The sequence below is a fragment of the Eretmochelys imbricata genome, chromosome 17 (assembly GCF_965152235.1).
Source record: "Eretmochelys imbricata isolate rEreImb1 chromosome 17, rEreImb1.hap1, whole genome shotgun sequence".
Classification (NCBI taxonomy): domain Eukaryota; kingdom Metazoa; phylum Chordata; order Testudines; family Cheloniidae; genus Eretmochelys; species Eretmochelys imbricata.
In genome coordinates this window covers 12,814,239-12,837,617 of record NC_135588.1, presented here as the reverse complement: position 1 = coordinate 12,837,617, position 23,379 = coordinate 12,814,239, and the positions used below count along the sequence as shown (strand labels likewise).

At 40.2% G+C, this 23,379-nt stretch overlaps 1 protein-coding gene across 6 annotated transcripts in view; it reads left to right on the top strand.

Moving 5' to 3' along the window:
* The first annotated feature begins 834 nt into the window (after window positions 1-834).
* The window catches only part of TPST1 (tyrosylprotein sulfotransferase 1), a 59,640-nt gene continuing 37,095 nt past the window's right edge, over window positions 835-23,379 (top strand). For all 6 annotated transcript variants that reach the window (XR_013348246.1, XR_013348245.1, XR_013348247.1 and 3 more), the window contains exons 1-2: window positions 835-1,027; window positions 16,513-17,453. Coding sequence is in view for 3 of the 6 variants with exons in the window: in XM_077836484.1 (XP_077692610.1) it covers window positions 16,609-17,453 (845 nt within the window). In the remaining 3 variants the exon portion in view is untranslated. The remainder of the gene's footprint in view (window positions 1,028-16,512; window positions 17,454-23,379) is intronic.

The following is a 23,379-nucleotide window of genomic DNA, read 5'->3' as shown; positions in this document are numbered from 1 at the left end:
GTGAATTAACTTCAGTGCTGTGATAGGTGAAGTGATTGCTGTACATGTGCCATATGCTTCTTCTACAGCTTGCCATATGTTTATGTTTTAAACATTTTGGAATCTCTTGGACTGAAAAGCACTGTATAAATATATGTGATGTGATTATTACAGGAGGCTGTATTTAACAAGGTCTGAAGTAGCTGGCAAAGTTACATAATGTTTTGATATCTATTCATCCACAAGCTTTTAAACCCAAACTGTTTACCTACACGTTGATTCATATGTTTGTCCAAATCTAAATGTTGTCATCAAATTCTAGATGTTCTTCACCACAGTCATTTGCCTGTAGGCTATATTCCTGTTCATAATAATTGTGACAAGTGTCCAGGTGCTCACCCTGACCCAGCTGTTTGCTTAGATATTCATCCCAGCAAACCCAAATCCAGCTGCGTACCCAGGTGTTACATCATGGACAGATGTTGACCTAGCTGTTGCTCTAAATCCAAATGTTTTTGCCAAAACCAGCTGTTCAGACAGGTGCAGTGAGGTGCATGCTTCAAAGCCCAATCTGCAGACAGGTGTTTCACTCACATTCAGCTGTTTTCTTGGGCATTCATCCAAATCGAGAAATGTATCCAGCTGTTCACACTGATACAGATGTGCCCGTGCTCCTCCCACGCGCCGAGGGACCCTTTTTTCTCAATCGCCAGAGGGCGGCTAGAGCCACGCCCACGACCCTGGGAGCCCCTCCTACCCAGCTGTCAATCCACTGAGTCTGGCCAATCAGCCCCCGCGACACAAACCGGCCCCGGCCCGGCGTGTGGCCAATCAGGGCGTGTTTGTGATTTCCATGGCAGCCGAGTGGAGCCGCGCCGCGGGCTGAAGGGCAGGAGCGGGCAGCGGCGGGAGCTCCCCTCGGCGATGGTGCCGGCCGGGAGCAGCGGCCGGGGCTCGGCGAGGGAGGCGGCGCCGACAGCAGGAGCCGGAGCCGGAGCCGTGACCCAGCCGCCTGCTTCCCTCCCGCCTCCTTCCCGGCGCAGCGCAGGTGAGGCGCTGACCCCGCGGGGGGGATCCCGACTCCTCCCTCCGCGGCCAACACCCCCCCGTGACCTGTTATTCCCAGGCCGCCCCCCTGAGCCAGCTCCCCCGTCATCCCGCTCCCCATTGTGCCCCCGTGACCAATTCCCCCCCCCCGAGCCAGCCCCGCTCGCTCCCCGTGACCGTTATTCCCGATCCAGCCCCCCCGTGACCCCCGCCCCCATTGTGCCCCCCCGAGCCAGCCCCCCATGACCCCGCTTCCCGTTGTGCCCCCGTGACCATTTCCCCCCCCCGAGCCAGCCCCGCTCGCCCCCCGTGACCGTTATTCCCGAGCCAGCCCCCTCGTGACCCATTCGCCCCCCGCCCCCCCCGAGCTAGCGGCGTTCGCCCCCTGTGACCGTTATTCCTGAGCCAGCCCCCCCGTGACTCCGCTCCCCATTGTGCCCCCGTGACCCATTCTCCCCCCAGAGCCAGCCCCGCTCGCCCCCCATGACCGTTATTCCCGAGCCAGCCCCCCCGTGAACCCCCTCCCCATTGTGCCCCCGTGACCCATTCGCCCCCCAGAGCCAGCCCCGCTCGCCCCCCCCATGACCGTTATTCCCGAGCCAGCCCCCCCATGACCCCGCTCCCCATTGTGCCCCCATGACCCATTTTTCCCACCCTAGAGCCAGCCACGCTCGCTCCCTGTGACCATTGTTCCCGAGCTAGCCCCCCCCGAGACCCTGCTCCCCATTGTACCCCCCAGAGCCAGCCCCACTCGCCCCCCATGACCGTTATTCCTGAGCCAGCCCCCTTGTGACCCAGCCTCAGATGTCTTCCCTTCCCCCCTGTGACCTAGCCCCCAGCCAGCCCTTTTATACCCCAATATGATCCATCCAGTCCCTCCCACACCTCTGAATCATTCCTCCATCACCCCACCAGGACAGAGGCCCCTTCCCCCCCTAAAACCAGCTCCTGTCAATCACTCACTGCCTCCTCATCCCCTTTCTACCCCTCATCGCCAAATCCTGGTTTAGCCCCCCCCCCCCCCCCGCCGGTCTTCCCTCATTGCATTCTGCCCCCATCTCCACATCCTGCTTCCCTCTCTCTCCAGCCCCTGCCACCAATGTCTTTCTACTCTCCCCATGTCTGTTTTTGGCCATATGGGACTGACAGCGTTTCATCCTAACAGAATACACGAAAGTGTCAGTGGTTGCAAGGGCCAGGAATCCGGCTTGCTTGGTGTCTCTGTTTGCCTTTGGTAGCCAACCTGTGTGTGCGCACCGTTTGGAAATATAGGTGGTGCTGTGAACTCTTTCTACAGGAGGTGGTTGCTCTTTCGCCTGGGAAGAAAATGTTCTATAATTATGTATTTATTATTTGCTGGCCAACACAATTTCAAAGCAGGAAAAGTTTAAACAATTTAAGATTGTTTCTTCGAGGAAGTATACAAGAGCTAGAGCTCCATTGCTGAGTAACTCTAAGGACTATGCTGGGCAAATATCCCATCTTAAATGATAAAATAAGGCTTTCTGGAAGTTCATGATTTGCAGTAGGAATGCCCTGTTGTTCTATGTCTATGTACATACAAGACAAAATACATATGCATGTTCTCTGTTTACTAGCTTTATGCTAATAAAGCTTGGTAAATTTCATCATACAGTGTGTGCACATTGTCCTTCCTTTACTCACCTAACTGAAAAGGGCTTTCGGCTTTTCAACTTTACAGCCATTTCTTCCCTTCCAGAAAAGGCTGGGATCAACCATTAGAAACTGCTTTCAGTATTAGCAGAAATGCAAATAATTTTCTAACAGGATTTGGCCTCCTAGTGGCTATCTTTGTTTTCTGTAGAACTGGTTTCACCCTTGAATCTGAATTTTATACAGCATGTTGAAACAGGCAGGAGAATGGAATTTAATGATGCTACCTTTCCATAGCTGTCGGATGCTTAGGGGGAGGAAAGAAGATATAGTTAGTAACTTGGGTCATTTTGGAGAAGGAGCTTTACTTCTGTGTTATGGAGCCAACATTATCAATTAGCAATATTATAAGATCTCTCCTAAAATTACAGGTTCAATTCCCAAAACAGAGCAGCTGTTTATTTCTTGTTTCATTATCAGGACAGAAATCATCCTTCCCTGACATTCTAACTTTGAATTTAACCTTTACAATTATACATAAAACAGAATATTGTTATAAAATCTTTGAGTAACCTGTATATTGCAAGACCTCTGCTGGTTCAATGTTAATACAGCAGGGAATCCTAGAATATGATACTAAATAATAATAATAATACAAATACTCTAAAAGTAAATTGATTTATTTTAACCAGTGCCTTAGGCGTGTGGTTTTAATCTATAGGACAGATGTGACTTATTCTAATCAGGAAAAAATTCCTATAAAAATTGATTAACATGATCCTAAAAGTGCAGAGCTGTTTTAGACTGTTTGGCCAAGATTGTCAATTAAGCTGTTTAGTAAGAAGACTGTCATATAATATTGATCTGTGGGTATTACTTCACTATCTGAAGTTGGTATAAATGTATGCATTAGGGATGTAAAAGGCAGCTTGTATATAGCTGTTTCATAATCTTTTGCAGTATTACATTTATGTGGGCATAAGTCAGTACAATTCCAGAAATTATTCATGTCATTTGTATCACTTTAGAAATGACCTAATTACAGTTACATTTATTCTGCAGACTCAGGGAAATGTACTATATAAATACAGCCCTTATAAAATAAATTAATAAACTTCTCCAGGAGAATGGAACTGTATGGTACGGTATTTGTGCACCTGGGAGCTATGCAACAAACTACAGTTCTGTAGTCGCTAATGGGTATATTGCAGGTTTACTGTTGGAACAAAATGTAATATGGGGGAGTATGATAAAAAGGAGTGTGTATATAGATGCTGCATGTAAAATATGAAATATATTTCTATATATTTTTAAATTGGCAGTAGGCAACTGTTTTAATGTGACAAGATGCAATCATCATACTATCTGATAACTTTTTTTGGAATGTAAGCATAAACAATGTGTTCCAGAACACCCAAATATGTTCCTGAGAATATGCAATATATATAAATATGAAGTATATGTAATTATAGCGGAGACTCTCACATAATGCTATAGTTAACGCTGAGTCACAAATCGCATTATATTCTTGTCTTAAATATATTCATTAAATGGGCTTATCTGCTTTCAGATGAGAAGGGCAACTCCCCCTGATCCTAGTACAGTAATCTTATGTTTGGTGCTCTGTTTGGTACCTTTGTAGTTGAATGGAGAAATCATTCGGGTTAGTTCTTCACTCTTGTTATCTGGGAACAAATAACCATAGGTAACGATGGTTGTCACAGAGTTAGTAGAAGGTAAGGTTTGTTACCATGACAGATTGCAGGAATGGTGGTGGAGAGAGATTTTATGTTACAAACTGAAAAAAAAAAAAAAAAAAAAAAAAAAGGAAAAGGAAAAGGTCTCACTTTGTCCTTAACCCACCGATTGACTTTTTATGTATCTATAGCATATGTGATACATGCACCTTTTACAGTCCCTGATTGTTATGGGGCAAGTTACATTTAATGGAATCTGGCTATTTCCATGTATGTGTGTGTCTTCCACAATATGGAAATCTCAAATTCAGCGGTGATATAAATTGGCAGTGGAAAAACTTAATTCAGGTTTTCCTAGTTGTGGTCAATTTTCTCACCACTTCAACAATTTTAAGAAACGTTTGTCTTGAGTATAAATGTGGTACTTGGATCTCTTTTATGTATATTGTAAGAGAACTAGGAGATTAGAACAATACATAAGAAAGTGATGGAAAGAGGCCATCACTTTTGTGTGTGTGTGTGTGTGTGTGTGTGTAAATTAGATAGTTTTCTCACTAGGAAACTGGATTAAAGTGGTTGTTATGTACTAGTCCTTTAAGTAAACAAAATGCCAGTGCCATGTAAATGGGGAAAGAAAATCAAAAAGGAGAGACGACAATATGATGGAAACAATCATAGAGCTTGGAGAGTCTGTATGGTCTGGAAGCCTGAGCATAGCATTAGAACTCAGGATCTCTGTATTTCTAATTCTGGTTCTGCTTTTGATTTGTGACCTTGGGCAAATTACTTAATTTCTCTGTTTCTGTTACTCAATCTGTAAAATTGGGATAATACACATTTAACGGCACTGCAATGATGTCATGAGAATTAATGTTTGTATAGTGCTACTGAAATATTATTTATTTTTTCAGAGTGAAGGGGAAGGGTGGTTTATAATGTCCCCCATTGGAATGGTCTGTTAAATGAGCCTTTCTTGAAAGGAGCAATTTGTGCAGCTGTTTTAAGTGGTATACAATAAATATTTGACTTATGTTTCTCAGTGTAGTGCTATAACATTTTGTTTCAGTTAACTTTATACATTCTTCTTTGTGGTGAACATACATGAAAAATCAAAGGCAGGTTAGCTGATTGAATTAGAGGATCTGTGGAATTCCTTTAAGCCCTTTCTTTAAGTGTGCCTTTTGGAAAGGTTGCTATAAACTCATACAGATATGTGATTGTTCCTAGCATTTCATTACTATTTAAATGGGTTTAATCTAGATCAGTGGTTCTCAATCAGGGGTACGCGGAGGTCTTCCAGGGGTACATCAACTCATCTAGATATTTGCCTAGTTTTACAACAGGCTACATTAAAAGCACTAGCAGAGTCAGTACAAACTAAAATTTCTTACAGACGACTTGTATGAAATGTATGTACGTAATTTATATTTCAACTGATTTATTTTATAATTATATGGTACAAATGAGAAAGTCAGCATTTTTCAGTAACAGTGTGCTGTGACACTTGTATTTTGTGTCTGTTTTATATGTAAGTAGGTAGTTTTTAAGTAAGGTGAAGCTTGGTACACAAGATGAATCAGACTCCTGAAAGAAGTACAGTAGTCTGGAAAGGTTGAGAGCCACTGATCTAGATCACTTCCACTGATACCTGTAGGTACCTTTTAAAAACAATATTCCAAAAATATTTTTGTTTCAAAGGGATTTCTTAGGGATCTTCAGTATTTCTTGCAATCCTAATGGTCTTGCTGTGTGGTGATTCCTTATACAAAATACTGAGTCAATAGTAATGATCTGAGGCAAAGTAGGGGAGCAAAAGGCTGGCTGTACAAAGGTACAAAAATAAAGAGCCAAGTTCCAGAAATGAAATGGCTGAGTTTAAACAAAGTGTAATTTGGATGAACGTTTTTCCTCTGGAGATGTGTTAATGAGTTCTGGGGAAGGGTGAAGCGTGGTGGGCAGAGGAAAACGTGTCCCAGTCCAGTATTTTACTTCATGTTAAAATGGCTAATGCTTGTAATTAAACTCTTTGTAGATGTCCTAGCTCAATACAATCTACATTTTGGTTCACCAGGTAACATTTTTGTTACATTAGCTCGGTGGTTTGAGCATTGGCCTGCTAAACCCAGGGTTGTGAGTTCAATCCTTGAGGGGGCCATTTGGGATCTGGGGCAAAAATTGGGGATTGGTCCTGCTTTGAGCAGGGGGTTGGACTAGATGACCTCCTGAGGTCCCTTCCAACCCTGATATTCTATATTCTATGAACTTGTTAGTAATTTTTTTTGCCTATTGATTAGTCTAGTGCAGTGGTTCCCAAACTTTAACAATCTGCGAACCCCTTTCACAAAAATACCAGACCTCACGAACCCCCTCCTAAAAATGAATATTTCCAGGGGTTTTCTCCTTACTTAAGCATAAATGATAGAAGCAGTGATCTTGGAAATAATTTGTTTTTTTAATGACACGCTTATTACACACTGTTTATTATTATTTATCATTACATTATGAAAACGGCAACACCCTTTCAAGATTTCACTTTTGTAGCTCATATCACTTCGATTAAGCCTCCTACATGTTTCATCAAGGAGTACCAGACGTGAAACAGCATGAAGGTATTTAAGAAGCCAACTCAAATAAAGAGTGCCTCCCACAAGCATTTGGGTCTTGAGCAGTCCAGGCAAACAACGCATGACTACAACAAAGCTTAAACTTGTTCTGCAAGGAAGTCATGGTCGCGGAGGTCGGACTGCTGGCCTCCGCGCCCAGAGTTCCTAGGGACAGTTCTATATGCCATTACAGAACTTTTTTCTGAGAACCCCCTGATACATTTCACAAGCCCCAGTTTGGGAACCACTGGTCTTGTGACTTCTGTAGTGCCTGATTTCCTGCTGCCCACACAGTATTTGGTGGTGGGGTAGAACCTTTGTTCTGCACAGGAAGGTTTAAGAATCCTTTACAATAGGTTTTTTGCTTGCAGCTTAAAGGACAAAACTAGACTTGGGCGGGACTGGAAGAAAGGGTATGATCCAAGCGGCTGAGGAGCTTGCCAATTCTTCTGTGTTTGTTACCTCAGCTAGAGGCAGGTTTGACTAGATAGGCTTCGGCTCTTTGAGTAAAATAAGCAAGGGCTGTCCCAGCCAGGGATTACTTAAGCCTTCCTCTGTTGAGCAGGGAAACAGGCTGGTTCAAAGAACTAAGTGTCAGCAAAGCAGAGGCTTCTGGGGATTCCTATCTCATTTCCTCTCCTGCCTTCCAGGAGGTCTGGCAGAAGTAAGTTGCTGTTAAGTTGGATGGAAAGAATGCATAACTGCCCAGGCATATATCATCAGCCATTGCTATCCAACCGTCTCTTTTCTTAGCTCCAGACCATGGAGGAAAGGGTGGGAAAGCAGCTTGGACCTGAATGACCAAATAATTGGGGCACTTGGCTCAGCTCATCCTTTCAATCCACCCCTTCCTGCTGTATTTTTACCAGGAGATTATTTAGCTCCTTTATGATGTCACTCTCAAATGGGTTTCCTTTTACAGCTTCTATTGGAAGGTTTAGCCCAGCATCTCTGGGTAAAAGAGGTTAACTTCACCAGAATGGTCACCGGACTGCTCCTTGACCTCAGACCTTGCAGGGTTGCGATTTGTAACCTCTCGGGATGTGGATTTGTGGGCAAGAGCAAGTCCTGTTATTCCTCAGAGACACAGGCCAGGAGACTAAGGAGCAGGGGGAAGACCTCTTTCTAAGAAGGAAAGTGAAACTTTAGGGTGTGTGGGGTAGAAGTTTTCCAAGACAAAAGTAAATCCTCAGAGAAGTTGGAGAGCCCTATTTTTCCTTTGCAGTTGGAGTGGAAATCTAATAGGCGGAGACATAAACCAAAGAACTGCCCAGAACAGGGCAAAGCTATCTTGAATTGTCTATACCTGCTGAGGGAGAAACTAGTCATTGTTCTCCTGCCTCAGTCCCCTTTATCTGAGTCATATCAAGGGAATGAACGGGCTCCAGGGAAAATGACCAAAGGCTTGGTGGCCTGATAAAACAAAGCCAGATGCTATATGGCAAACCCTCCTCCCAACAATTTTCTTCAGAAGCACCTTGCCAAAAAACTATAAAGCATACCACTCAGGAAAAGCAAGATAAAACCCATAGAAATCTAAACAGTCATAGACGGCAAGTTATATGTCGTTCCTGTGCTCCACCAATACTTAGGAAAGTGGGCCCGGCTCCACCAATGTTTGGGCTTACCACGCTTCAGGGGGACGCAAGTTCCAGGGCAGCCTGGGGGCACTAGTGGGAGGCCTGGCGCCAGCAGTAAGTGAGCCGGCCACAGCCCGCTCCACCCCGCCAGCTCCCGGTGTTGCTCAGGGGAGGGGGCGGAAGCTGGACATAGGTGGGGCGGGGGCTTGGGGGAAGGGGTGGAATGGGGGCAGGGAGGATGCAGAGTAGGGGTGGTCTGGGGCTGGGTCACTCGCTTCTGCTGGCACCATGCCCCCTCTAACCCCCAGTCTGCCCTGGACCCCGCGTCCCCTTGAAGCGCAGGGCCCAGGGCAGTTGCCCTAGTCTGTGCTATGGATAGGATGGCTCCGTTCTGGGCACCACCAAAAATTATATAAACCTGGTGCCCATGAGTACAACTACACTTTGTCTTTTTGGGAAGAGGCCCAGTTATCAGAATTTGATCCAGTGGTTCAAAAGAAGGAAGTGGAGGACAAGCTAACTGTTCCAGAATATTTGACGACACCTTTAGAAGGGCAGCAGCAATGCTGTTCCCCTGTTAATTCACCTTTGTAGAAAGTTGTCTCTGGCCAAAGAGTAGCTGCAGCAAAGGATTAAATTTGACGCTCACTTGCTCCTTTCTCCTAACTAAGGTTTGAACTTTAAAATGCACTGGACTGCTTAAATGCTATAAGAGAAGTGGAGCTGCCGGTGCTCACTAAACAAGGAAAGTATTATTTTTTAAATTGTTCTAATGTAATACAATGGGAAGTGAAACTTTGTTATCCTACTAACATTAACTTGCCATGTACTGGACTTCGTGGAGTAACTCCACTTACTGTGACTGAATTCATGACTGCACAGAATTTAACTGACTTCATATTTGTAGATATATTCAGTAAGTGCAATGTGAGAGAGTTAATCACTCACTTTGCTTTGTTAGCATCCCCTTGTGGATTCCTGGCTCTGGTGCTCTCTGTGAATAAATTCATTTATTTGTACTTCTGGCCAAAAGTACAAAGTGTGGCTAGGATTACAGGGGAGAGAGTTAAAATAGGCTCCACAAGTTTCAGCAAAAATTGTGGAATATATTCTGCAGTAGGCTTGATGTATACGTGGGTTTTCTATAAATAATATTCCAATTGAAGACACCTACAGCAAACTAATGCCTCCGATGGTTCGTATTATGGTAACCAGAAGTCCCTTAGGACAATCAGTACTCCTGACATGTAAATTAGACTATAACCTAAACCTTAAATAGCACTCATTATTCAGTTTGTGCAGGGCATTTGGCATACTATGAATATGAAATATTTTACATTCTATTTTTCATATTTAGATTTTCTGCTAATTTATATTTGATTTACCAAATCAATTGTAAATGTACATGTAATGAGTCTCTCTATATATGTATATACATATGTGTGTGTGTATATACATAAAAACTTCAGTACATAAGAATATATTGTATATGTTCTAAAAATCAGTGGTATTTACTGGGTAATATTTTACTTACAATATATTTTTGAATTTAGCAAGGTTTAAACTATTATTAGATATAACATAGGGAGGGAAGGAGTGGTTGGAACTGAAGCCATCAGGGATCTGAACAGGCCCACACTGTCTTGTTTTAAGTCTGTTAATTGTTTTTGTTTTCTGTTACAAACATACTTTGAAAGACACATGATATTTAACTATAGATCTTTTTGTATATCTGACACCCTGAGAGGCTCAATTGAAGGCATAACTTTATTCAAAACTAACCAGTATCTAATATGTATAAATAGACACACTTTGTGACTTTGGGCAAATCATCTAACCTCTCTGCACCATTTTTCCTTCTTTAAAATTGAAATAACAATTCTTGCTTCAGAGGTACTGCAAGACTTTAAAGCTAAAACATTTTAAGATCCTTAGTTGACAGACATTATATCAGTGAAAAGAGTTATTTACACTCTTTAAAATTTGATTTTCCTTAAAATTATAATCTGGAGAAGAATGTGTTCTGGAGTATATATCTTTAAAAAGAATTCTATCTGAGTATTTTACACATCTAATTGGCTTTCAAGAGTTGAGTCATAGTATGACTCGAGAAAATTTATTAGAGCAATTGAGGGGGAAACAAGTATCTAGCCAAACCACTGTTGCTTATGTACTGGTACTGCAAATCCAGCCTGGGAAGTAAAGTTTAACTGTTTGCCTGCAGGACTGGGTAGGGTCCTTCAGTAACACTGGTACTCAAACAGGAAAGTAAAAAAGAGAGCCAGTTTGTAACAGGGAAAATATCATTGTTTATCCATCTCCATTTGGTGAAATCGTTACAGAAGGAAATGATGCCTTTAAGAGGGTGTTTAAAAACTGGATTCTATAAAATACTTCAATACATAGCATGTTTCTGAACCAGAAGAGGGATTGCGCTGTAGTGCGTTAGTTTAATCTGTTTTGACAGCATTCATTTCTGTACCTTGACAAAAGTGAAATGACTTTAAAAAAAAACAAAACAAAAAGGAAACTCCACAAATAAGGGCTTTCATGCTGTCTTTAGAGCCTGGGGAGATCTGTCAGTGCTCTTGCTGCTGCTGGGCTAATTGGTTTTCTCATGTTTGTCATATGGGTGCTTGCCCGAAGATTTAATGAAAAGCAGCCATGTATTCAGATTGCTAACCTTAGGTGATGGATTTTTGGCAACAAAGGGCCCTCCTCTCTTCTTACACGTAAATAGCATGAATGTGCACAGATCTATGTACATGAAGCTCAAGATGGGCTAAAAAAAGGAAAGAACTTGCAGGTGCTGTTCATAGAGAATCTGAACATTATCTGATACATCTTATTTCCACCCAGGGCTCAGCTTCACTTTCTGTTTTGGTAAAGCTTTATTACATAATTAAATATTAAAACATTACGCAAGGTTTTAGCTTTTCATATTGAATGCTGAATCTTACATCAGGATTTATTATACATTCTCCCCCCTCCCTCATTTAAATAGCTGTTTAATATTGTAGCTGAACCTCAGCTGAAGTTTAATACATTGCTACTTCTGTAAGTAGTTTTTCAACTTGCAGCATGGTCAATTGATAAGTTTAACACCAGTGAGAATATAAATATATAATTTCCCTGTACATCAAGACAGAATTCAAAGCTTTGAAGATAGTAGAGGAGTAAAGGACAGATTTAAAACCTGTCTAGTGAAGAACATTTTAAATAGAGGAGGGGGAAATGACTTGTTCTAGAAGCTGTGGATGTGCAAAGAAGAAAAAAATCTGAATATTGGGATTGGGGTGGGTAGAATTCTCCCATTTAAAACCTGAAAAATTATTTAATCAAGGGCCAAGTCTCACCACATTGGCACACCCAAAGTTCCCCTTGAAGTAGGATTTGAGTGCTTGTTTACTTGTTGCTGCTATGTTGGCTTTTTTTAGTGCCTGGAGGCCCCAAACAAAACTGAAGCCCCACTCTGCCAAGGTGCTAACACAAAGTAAAAGATAATCCCTGGCCTCAGAGCTTTCAGTCAACAGTATTGCAATCAATTAAGTCAAAACTTGTATTTTGTGATTATTTAACAAATAAATCTGACTCACTAGCACAGCTGGAAATGTAAAATGGCTACATATTTTCTTTATATTTAAAAGTAGTTTACTGTATCTATTATTTCCATAATCTTTTGTTGATAAAATAAACAATATATTTTTTTTAAAATTACTATACTCAGATTTTTTTTTGGTACAAACAACTAGCATACATTTGTAAATAGATGTGTGTTTACATGTACCACTTGAGATGGTTCCAGTTCTCTCTTTACCTCACAGATAGCGAATTAGTTAAGTTTCTTCTTCGTTGGTGCCTGAGCCTTGGTACTAAAGCTGTTCTTTGCTCCTGGCACTTTCTTTCCTGAGGTCAGAATTCATTTGCGCTGTCTGAGTCACCCATCAATAACTTCTTCAGTTGAGAGGTCCATTTCAGATTCTCATAAGCAAAAGAATACTTATTTTAAAGTTTATGGAAATAGAGCACAAACAACAAAATAAAAATAAAGATATTTGACGTTCCACATTCCAAACCCAAAAAGAAATAGAAATATTTTTGTGGGTGTATTTTGTTTTGACTGCTTTATGAAAGTTCTTCCTCTTTTTCCCCCTCCAAAGCAGTTTTCCTGAGAGCTCTAGAATTTTTTTTAATTGCATTATTTAAACGCATGTTTTTATTAAGGCATTTGCAACATGTAGAGTTGCATAAACTTGACAAAATTGTTGACAGTCAATTAGTGCCACTAATGATCATTGGTTGCCATTTTCTTTAAATGATAATCTTAAATTTATGCTCTTTTTAATTGGGAGCATGCACTTTACGTTGAGATTGTATGCTAAAAATACCTGATGTCTACTTCTAAATTGATTTGATTCAAGCTCCTTACTGAAGTATAAAATTTAATTTATTTTTACCTGATGTCAGTTTTCTGCTGATCATTTCACCTTAACAATTTTATTTAGCTTGGTCTGTTAAACAGATATAATGCAGTAGTTTCTGTCATTGTTCGGACTGATTACATTCAAATTGCTTTGCTGATAACAGAATCATGTTATGAGCCCATTCCTGCAAGTCTTCTATGCGTGAAGCTCCCATTTATGTCTGAGCTCTCATCTTGGAGGGTTTGCAGAATCAGGGTTTTTATTTGATTTACTGAAACATAAAACTTGCTTCATTCCACACAAATTTTACTCTTCTCAAAAAGAGTAAATGAAACTCACATTATTTCTGTTGAAGAGGGTTTCCATTAAGTTGAGGTATGTTTTAAATTTTTGGCTGATAACAACTGGTGTTGATGCCCTGGCAGCACTCAGGCTTGAGTCCAGTGTAGACCCTCATCCTGTGTCTTGGTCCCAGATCCCCACTTTGTTGCCTGACATACAGTAGAACCTCCTCGGGAATGGAGGTGGTTCGTAACTCTGAAATGTCTGTAACTCTGAACAAAACGTTATGGTGGTTCTTTCAAAAGTTTACAACTGTACATTGACTTAATACAGCTTTGAAACTTTACTATCAGACCCATGAATAAAATGCAGAAATTGAGCTTGTTTTTGGCTTAATTGGCTTGTGAGTTGCTTGTTGGCTAGTTTTTGGCTTGTAACTTGTTGATTGTTTGGCTTGTAGTTTGTTGCTTCTTTTTTCGATCTGCTCCCGGCAAGGAGGGGCAAGCAGGGGCAAAGGGCAAGCAGGGGCAAGGGTGGGAAAGAGTCAGGGATGCACAGCAGGCCCACCACAGTCCCAGACTGCAGGCTGTGGGGATCTAGTTACATAGAGTGTTGGGGTTCTTAGGGATTGGCTTGTTTTGGGCTTGTTTTAAAATGGGATTAGCTTGTTTTTTGTCTTATTGTGAAAGTCGGGGTGCCTGTTTACTGCGTGAAAGTTGGCAACTGTGTTTTCTATGTAGAAGAAAAATGCTGCTTTTAACCATCTTATTTTAAATTTAACAAGCACAGAAACAGTTTCCTTACCATGTCAATTCTTTTTTTAAACTTTCCCTTTATATTTTTTTTTTTAGTAGTTTACATTTAACACAGTATTGTAATTGTTTTGGGTTTTTTTTTGTCTCTGTTGCTGCCTGATTGCGTACTTCCGGTTCCAAATGAGGTGTGTGGTTGACCGGTCAGTTCGTATCTCTGGTGTTCGTAACTCTGAGGTTCTACTGTACCTCAGACTCGCTTAACCTCATCTTTTCTGTTTCCAAGGAAACAGCCCCTGTACCCTAAAATCACCAGCCAAATACAAACTGTAGTTGCATTTTAACAAGTCTCTTATTAGGCTTAAAGAATATAATGGACTCAGTTGTATAGTGTTGTACAGGTGTATCTCCACTGACTTCAGTGGTATTGCACCAATGTATCTGAGAGCAGAATTTATTTCCTTCTCCTTTCAACGTGTATGCAATACTCCAGAGATACGTGGAAAGACTTCACTCCTATCTGTACTGGGTAAGATGTCTGAGTGAGTGAGTCATGTATTGTATCTCATATGGTCATAAATATTGTCTATGCAGCACTCTTCTCTCTCTGTCTCCTGCATTGAGATATGTAGGAAGATTTTTAAAAAGCTGTATAGGATTCCATGCTTATATCAGTGGCTCCATATTGAATTTTAAAACTTTGCAAGTATAAGAACATTCTTTCCTGTCAGCCCTCTAAACTCAACATGGAATCTGAAAGTTGCATCTTTATGAGTAATAAAGATGTTGCCTCTGATTTATATCTGTGCAAATCCACTGGAGGCAATGGGGTTTCACAGATATGATAGAAGGCAGAATGTATTTATGTATCTGGAAATGAGACGTGACATTTATCATGTACCTGTATATCTCATTCCTGAGACCAGATTTTCTGCCATTTATCCATCAAGCCAAAATTATTCTAATATTCCAAATTTTTCAGCAGCTTCCAACAGCTGGAGCCCAGTGGGCCAGCTTACCTGTATTGTATTTATTGCTTTATCCTGCTTTATTATATTTAGTAGTAATGCAAGGAACTTACAGGCTTTTATCCTGTAAGATTTGGCTTTAGTAGATAGTGTGAGGCTTGAAGTCTATAACCTTTGGTATAGATAAACTTAAGTAACTCATAAGTTATAGGGAACTGAAAGTGGCATGCCAGAGGGGGAATTTTGTCCAGAATACTGACATCAGCCACTCACAGAACACAGGTGACCCCAGCACAGAACATAGCTGACACCAACATCCAGAAAGTTCTGGACAGGACCTCTGACCACAAAGCTGCCATGACAGCAAATTGACGTGTATGTTAATAGGGTAACATCATACATATACTAACCTATAGAAAACGGACAGCTTAAGGGGAGAAAATACAAATAAGGACCTCTATTGTATATGCATTGGTCATGGCAGTGTCAGCGTAACCTACTATAAAAGTAACATCCAGGGGCAGCAGGGAGGTTGGAAAGATATAGACCTTGGGAGGGGCCAGAATGATGGCCACCGGGGAAGATGAGGACGATGACGGTGATGAGAAAGATAATGGTTAAGTATGAAGGATAAGGGTGTAAGTATGGACGTCCAAATGTACTTTCTGTATTATCTCTATCTGCTTTGTTGAGTTTAAGTGTGTGTATAATCTTTGCTAAATTATTAATAAATCACATATATATATATATAGAGAGAGAGAGAGAGAGATTCCTATAGTGTGAGTGTTGCACCTGTGCACGTCGGGGTTCCCAAATTATATAACTTTACAATAATCTTACTGGGACAAGAACCTGTTAATCCTCAAGTTACAATTATATTTACCCAACTTTGGGTCAGGCTACACAGCCAACTTACATTTCTATTCAGGTTTGATTTAAATTATATCCTGCTTTCCCCAAATGTGAAATTGTATCTATTGATTTATTATTTGTTTTTTATCTAGACAGTTCTTACCTCAAGGAGCTCTCAGTTGCTCTTTTTTCCCCTTTTTTGAAGTACTAAGCACACTGTTAAACTTCAGCGAATAATAATGAAATACGTATTTTGAATATTTTTCCTTTCAGTTTGCAGACACTTACATAAGTGACATCTTTGCTTGACCATACCTTTTAGTAGTAGATATCCAGTGGTTCAATTTCTTCTGAATATTTTCTTGATAATGGAGCTGACTATTTGTCTTACTAAACAGTGATAATACAGTCATCTGGCTGGCTGTAGACAACACACAGCTTTGGCGCTATCACAGAGAAACAAAAGAATTGAACCAGTCTTCATGGAGTATATCCACTGGAGGAGATGATGGGGACTCATTAATATAATGGAAGTACATGGAATACATATTCTGTTTCAAGAATTTATATATATGTACTATGTTCAGTGGTATTAACATCACACCATGGAACTTGTAATTTATCTCCAACTAAAATATCTGGCATCGTGATAGATATATGTTAATCTGTAATAGTTCCTAGTGCAGTTGTAATTATTTCTTTTATTCCCACCAGATCTTGATCATCTTGGACTATAATCTTCATGGCGTGAAAATCTGAAGATAATCCGGAGTAAAAGATTGGTTTATTTAAAGTGACTATTGTATCAAAATGGTTGGAAAACTCAAACAAAACTTGTTATTGGCATGTCTGGTGATCAGCTCAGTGACGGTGTTTTATTTGGGGCAACATGCTATGGAATGTCACCACAGAATAGAAGAACGCAGCCAGCCAGTGAGGATGGAAAGTGGGAGAACCACAATAAGAACTGTCTTTAACTTAAAAGCAAATAAAACCTTTGCTTACAATAAAGACATGCCTTTAATATTTATTGGAGGGGTGCCTCGAAGTGGCACTACACTAATGCGTGCCATGCTAGATGCACACCCAGATATCCGCTGTGGAGAAGAGACTAGGGTAATCCCTCGAATTCTGGCAGTTAAGCAGATGTGGGCCAGATCAAGTAAAGAGAAAATCAGACTGGATGAAGCTGGGGTGACAGATGAAGTTCTGGACTCAGCCATGCAAGCCTTTTTATTGGAAATCATTGTTAAACATGGGGAACCTGCTCCCTATTTGTGTAATAAAGATCCTTTTGCTCTGAAGTCCTTAACTTATCTTGCCAGAATTTTCCCCAATGCCAAATTTCTTCTAATGGTACGGGATGGTCGTGCATCGGTGCATTCCATGATATCTAGAAAAGTCACCATAGCTGGGTTTGACCTTAACAGCTACAGGGACTGTTTGACCAAGTGGAATCGTGCCATAGAGACTATGTATAACCAGTGTATGGAGGTTGGTTTTGAAAGATGCATGCTGGTACACTATGAACAACTTGTATTACATCCTGAAAGGTGGATGAGAACTCTATTAAAGTTTCTCCACATTCCATGGAACCAAGCAGTGCTACACCATGAGGAAATGATTGGGAAAGCAGGTGGTGTCTCTCTTTCAAAGTGAGTACAAGTGTTTCTTGGTGTCTTGTATCGATCTAAACTTCACTGTTTAGACATGGCTTGCATTTTGATGCCAAGTATAATTACAGGTTATTGTAGAAATACAAGTGCTGACAAGTCTCAGCAATAGTGTATTTTCTTTAATCAGCTTTTCACTATGGCCGTTTTAATGTTCCTGTAGATAAAGACCAGAATACACTGCAGCAAGTTGGACCTAAATTCTGCAACAAAGCTCTGTGTCACCAGAGTGGCTGACATGAAATTTTGCAGCAGCTTCATTTGGATTGAAGGGTTTTACTGGATTACGTAGGAAATGAAATAACCCGTACAATTGTCCTTTTTTAGTCTTTTAATTTTGACATTAAATTCAGTTTTTTTCATTGGCCTCAAAGTGTTGTGTGCTGCAGATTTTTATATTGAAAATGCATACTTACTTTATAGAAGATATCAAGGAAAGTTGTAGGATTTTGCTCTGGGTAAGGGGCAGTTTGGGCTTTTGACCCCCAATAAGGTGTAGGAAGTTGTTTGGGATTGTGAGATGAGCATGCTGGATGTTTCTTCTAAAGGTCCCATCACCACTACCAGTACAATCATGGTTTTTCTAACTAGTTGGTGACTTGACTTGCTAAAACAAACACAGAGTAGTTTGCACAGCAGCATCATTGTGTCATAGCTGTAGCTAACTGTATATTTGCACCTGCCATATTGCCTAACCGTGTTTGTATTAATGCATTCTGGGAAAATATAGGCAGCTACCCTGTTATGCTATACCTCAGCAAGAAATATAGGGTACCTGGACAATGCACACTGAGTGGAACCAGTGCACGTAGGTCACTACGCTCTGGAATATCTTCCTTCCAGCTCCCTGTGCAGTAAGTAGGCCTGGCTACATTGGATTACTTAGGTACAGTTATGGGGGTCCCATCTCCACTATAAAATGTGCTGAACTGTTCACAAGAAGCTATTGTGATAGCCTAGGCCTCTGGCAGTAGCAAAACACACTACAAGGTGCCACATTTACTATTACTATTTATTTATCATAGTTAATGTGAACACAAACCATGTATAGAGCAAAGAAAGCATTAACTGGTTACAAACTCAGTCAAGAATTATGTGGACAGGCTGAAATGATCAGCAAGGAAATAGTTAACAATGTACAGCTAAATTATTTACATTTCAGAATTCATCTCCTTGGATGACTGAAGCAGTTCACATCTCAGAGTTTTTGTTAAGGCTATCTGCAGTTTGGGAAGATTATGTATCAGTTTATATTTCACTTTCTTAATTTTAAATATTTGGATAAAAGCTGATGATGAGCTATGATTACTTAGGTATGAAATCCATCTTTGCATCGGATTAAAGATAATGCCTATCTTATTGACAGTATATACATTTTTTAAGAGATTAGTTATATCTAGGGTTCAATCTTAAATGATTTAGTAATTCCTCAGGAAGCTGAGTCCTAATGTAGAGTGTCTCAAAGAGTTTGTCTACATTAGAGGGGTTTTTTTAACTTCAGATTCATGGATTCTAAATCAGCTTGAGTTTGCTACCACAATCCAATGTGGAAACTCCACAAATGTGTGTGGAGTGTCTGCGCTAGCCTCTACAGACAGAATGGATACCTCACATTAATTAGCAATCTGTCAATTAACTTGCGGTTAAAAGCCTCTCATGTAGACAAACCCAAAGGGAAAGCTGACCTGCTCTATTTGGCATGGCATTATTTTGTAAGTAGTTTTGGTTCAGGTACTGGTTAGTATATTGTCAATGCAAGAAGAGTCCTGAAGATATATCTGCCAAGAATATAATCTTTCAGGAAATTTGAGGAACTGTTGTTCCAGTGAAGTAGGACCCAGAATTGGCATACTTTTTCTTTTGGCACAGCCTTCTGAGAGGGTTAGTATTTTGAATATAAGAAACCTGTTGTAGACCAATCTTTTACTAATTGTCTTTCATGCACACTTTGCATTTGACTTCCTGAGTAGAGCTGGGTGAAGTATCCGGGTTTTGATATTCTTGAGGGAGCTTAAACGAGTTAGTCTTTCCTGTGATGTCTAACTTACTCTTCACCGACCAGCTCTTTTGGTGTGTCTACCCATATGTGTAGCTGGAGTTTGAGAGAAGTGGAAACTCATTATTCATAATACAGAAAAGTCTTTTTTCTTTCCCCCTCCCCTCCTCTTCCTAAACACAGTTCTTTCAATATGTGAATCATGTCTTTTTTGCTTTCCTGATTTTGCAAAGCTTTTACCGTATTATGTCATCTCTGTTGGACTGCCAGAGGGACTCTGGTTACTTTTTATATTAATTAAAAAGTGATGTCCTAGCTGTGGGATGTGCCCAGTTAAATTTCTTGGCCACAGTGTGTGTAACTACCTGTCTGTGCTCAGGTACTCTTGCAGTAGAATAAAGAAAGAAGGAAGCTCCTCTCATAGTGAGTAGGGTCACTACTTTTTTCAGTTGATTGAAATAAACTAGTAAGATTAACTGAACAGTGGAGAGGATAAAGGCTAACCCTAAACAGTTGGGTAAGCCAACAGGCAAAATCCTCTCATTTACACTGATGAATCTTTCAAAAACCTAAAGCAAAGTAATTTTATATTAAAAATTGGAAACGAGCTATTAATGGCTACTTGTTAGATCTGTAAGCCAGTATTTAGTACAGAGTGGGTTTTAAAGACTTTATATTGATTTCTGGCATCCCCAGTAAAATATCAGGCTACTGATGCTGCTGCAGTGGAAATGGTTGCCTTTGTGGCAAGGGAAGATGTAATGCAAAGAAACTCACTCTTCTGTGCCACTGTCCATACTTTTGATTGTCATCATTAATGAACATTTTATATTGTGGTAGTGTCTGAGGTCCAGTTTGCTTGTGGTCTTTATTGTGCTAAGTGCTGTGCAGACATAATCAATGACAGCCGGTGGCCCAAATTGCTTACGGTCTAAAAGGTTGGATAATACTTTTTTTAAATATAAGAGTAGAGATATTTTGACATGAGCCCTTTTATTTATTAAAAAGGGTTATCATGTTGATTGGAAAGATGGGTATACAAGTTTGCAAAAGCCCCGTTGGTCTGAGGAATAAGCTAGATATGGGAAGTGGCAATGGGATGTTTTGGGGAACAGGCCATAAAAAAATGCAATGGTAAACTTACACTACCATTGAACTAATGGTTTGAGTCACTGGCATGTGGATTGCATAGGTACTCTTTGCAGATGCCTTCAGGATTAAGTGGCTGATGGAGACCAGTGGTCCATAAAATGGAAGATAATGAACTGGGAAGTCCTCCTCACATAATATACAGTTGGTTCAGAAACAAGGATTGGAAAAGATGAGATTGGTATCTAAGTGCCTAAGTATTTAGAAATAGAAAATAGACAGCTTTCTAATGAGTCTCTGCTTATGTTGGAACCTTGGGAAGCAATTGGATTTTTCAGGCCCACCTCTGTTTGTTCTGATACACTGTAATGACTTTGAGTCAACAGTAACGTGCCTGAGTCACAAAAACTAACAAACCATTAGAACACTCGTGTCTTCAAGGGTGTTAGTCTCCATAGTGTTAATTTCACTCTAAAGGTAGTCGTTGTATTTTCTGATGGAATAATAATTTTTAAACTGGACACTCCTAAAAATGTGGGAGGATCCAAACCAGTTTTATGTGCAATATCACTTCAGTGTACTGTGCAGGGATTGATTACTTCTTATTAATGTAAGGATTCTGACTTCTCTATCTCCCTTGCACTGATTTATTTAAAAAAAAAAGGGGGGGGGTGTGATTTTTATTGCTAGTTTTGTTTTTGGGAGTAGTACTATGTCTCTTAACCCTGTTTCTTATGAAGTATTTATACTTTATCACTTGATTACCAGTTCTGTTCATTCCCTCTGGGGCACCTGGGATTGGCTGCTGTCAGAAGACAGCATACTGGGCTAGATGGACCTTTGGTCTGACCCAGTTTGGCCGTTCTTATGTACCAACATTTATTGAGCATTTGCTCAGAGGTGTAGTTAATGCAAGCATTTAATGTGTAACTTCCAAACATTTGCATGGGTGTTCTCCTGACTCAGACCTCTCCACAAGGGATTGTGAATTGTGTACATGTTTGTAATAGATTGAGCGGGTGCAGATGTCAAAATGCTGCCGGAACACAAAAGTAGACTGCCACCTGTGACTTCTCCTGAAGTAATAAACCCCACCTACTCTTTCGGGCAATGGCAGGATGGAACCAGTTCCACAGCTCCCTGTAGCTAATCACTAATTCTTCAGATAACTTCCCTCTCTACTAGATCACCAGTTCCAAATAAAATATTAAATTATTTTAATGTATAAAATATAATTTAAAAACCCTGGATCCCTGACCAAGCAGTCTACAATATCAAACTCCAAACAGTTTATTGCTCAATGTTTTTCCCCAAAACTAAATTATCAATCTTATCTGAATGTGATGTTTGATCCCATTCACTCATGTCATTGGTTGTGCCATTTCAAGGTAGTTGAAACAATAAACACATAATAAGTAGTACTGATAAGTTAATCTGTGTCCTGTTCACTTAAATAAAGTAAAACAAATCAATACAGTTCTATTGGCCATTTTCAATTGTATTTAGTTTTATGGGCTTTTTTCCTGTACACTGAAATACTGAGTACAATAAAGTGTGATCTTTCCCTTGGCATATCTTCCATTGTAATTGTTGTAGTATAACAGCTTTCTCAAGTGTTTGATTTCATTCAATATTAACATTACCTACTATCTCTTATTTTATCTTTTTTTAGTCAATGCAGTGATGTAAATATAGGGCAAGTGTTCTCTGTAGCAGCTGCTATCAAGGGTAGTGACTTTGGGAAATGTGCAGACCATTGTGGATGGCTTTAATACGCTGGGGTTCCCTAACTGCGGTGGGGTGATAGATGGAACGCATATCCCTATCTTGGCCCCGGAACACTGGGGCGGCCAGTACATAAACCGCAAGGGGTACTTTTCCATGGTGCCGGTGTTGGTACATAGGTAGCATAACTGAGATTATCCTTCTATTCTGTATAAGGAGGGAGTTTCTGATCCTTCACAGAATTAGGCCATATGCACAAATGGAACCCCATTCTTACTTCAGTTCTGCCATATATTTCAAACTATTGTCTGATAATGCTCTAGAATATAGTAGTTTCCTTATTGAGTCTCTTGTGTCAGTAAATATGTTTGTGCTTTTTCTCCTTTGTCTTATCTTCTAGCTATTATTTAACAGCCCCATTATCTTATTCATAAAGCATCACATCCAGTAATGACTAACCATCTGTTCCTTAAAAAATGACCAATGGCTTATGTTAGTAGTGAACAAACCGATCAAACGTCAATATCTTTGTGCATTGATTGGTCTTTTACTGGAATATTTTCTTGGCCAGAACAACACAGATGGAACTGGTAACATGTGGTCTTGATTATTACAAAGGCGTTCATATAGGCTCTTTAACAGTTGTTTCCCTCATAAGTCAAAGTTAGTATGTATGTCATGGTTTGATTTACTTTTTTATTACAACATTGTGTTATGTACTGTTAAAACTTTTTTGCTTGTCAGGATATTTGACAGTATGTACTACTGCACCAAAATTGAGTGCATGGTGCGTTGTAAATTGGCAGTAATCAACTTTTGTTCCACTTAAGAACTGGCTCAAAACCAAATTATTAGTATTAGATAATTATTCTGGAATTATAACTGAATTGCAAAATCTTGCAGACTCTATCTCCTTATCCTAAACCTTCCGATTGAGTTGGAGTAAATCAGTGCATCGCTGCCTGTATATCAGCAAATTATGTTTACTGTTGTAACCTTTGGATTTTAGGTTTCCATTTCATTTTGTTACTTCGCTAACATTGCTGCTTAATTGTGGGATCCAAAAAGCTTCCTTTTATCAGCAGAAATATGGGACTA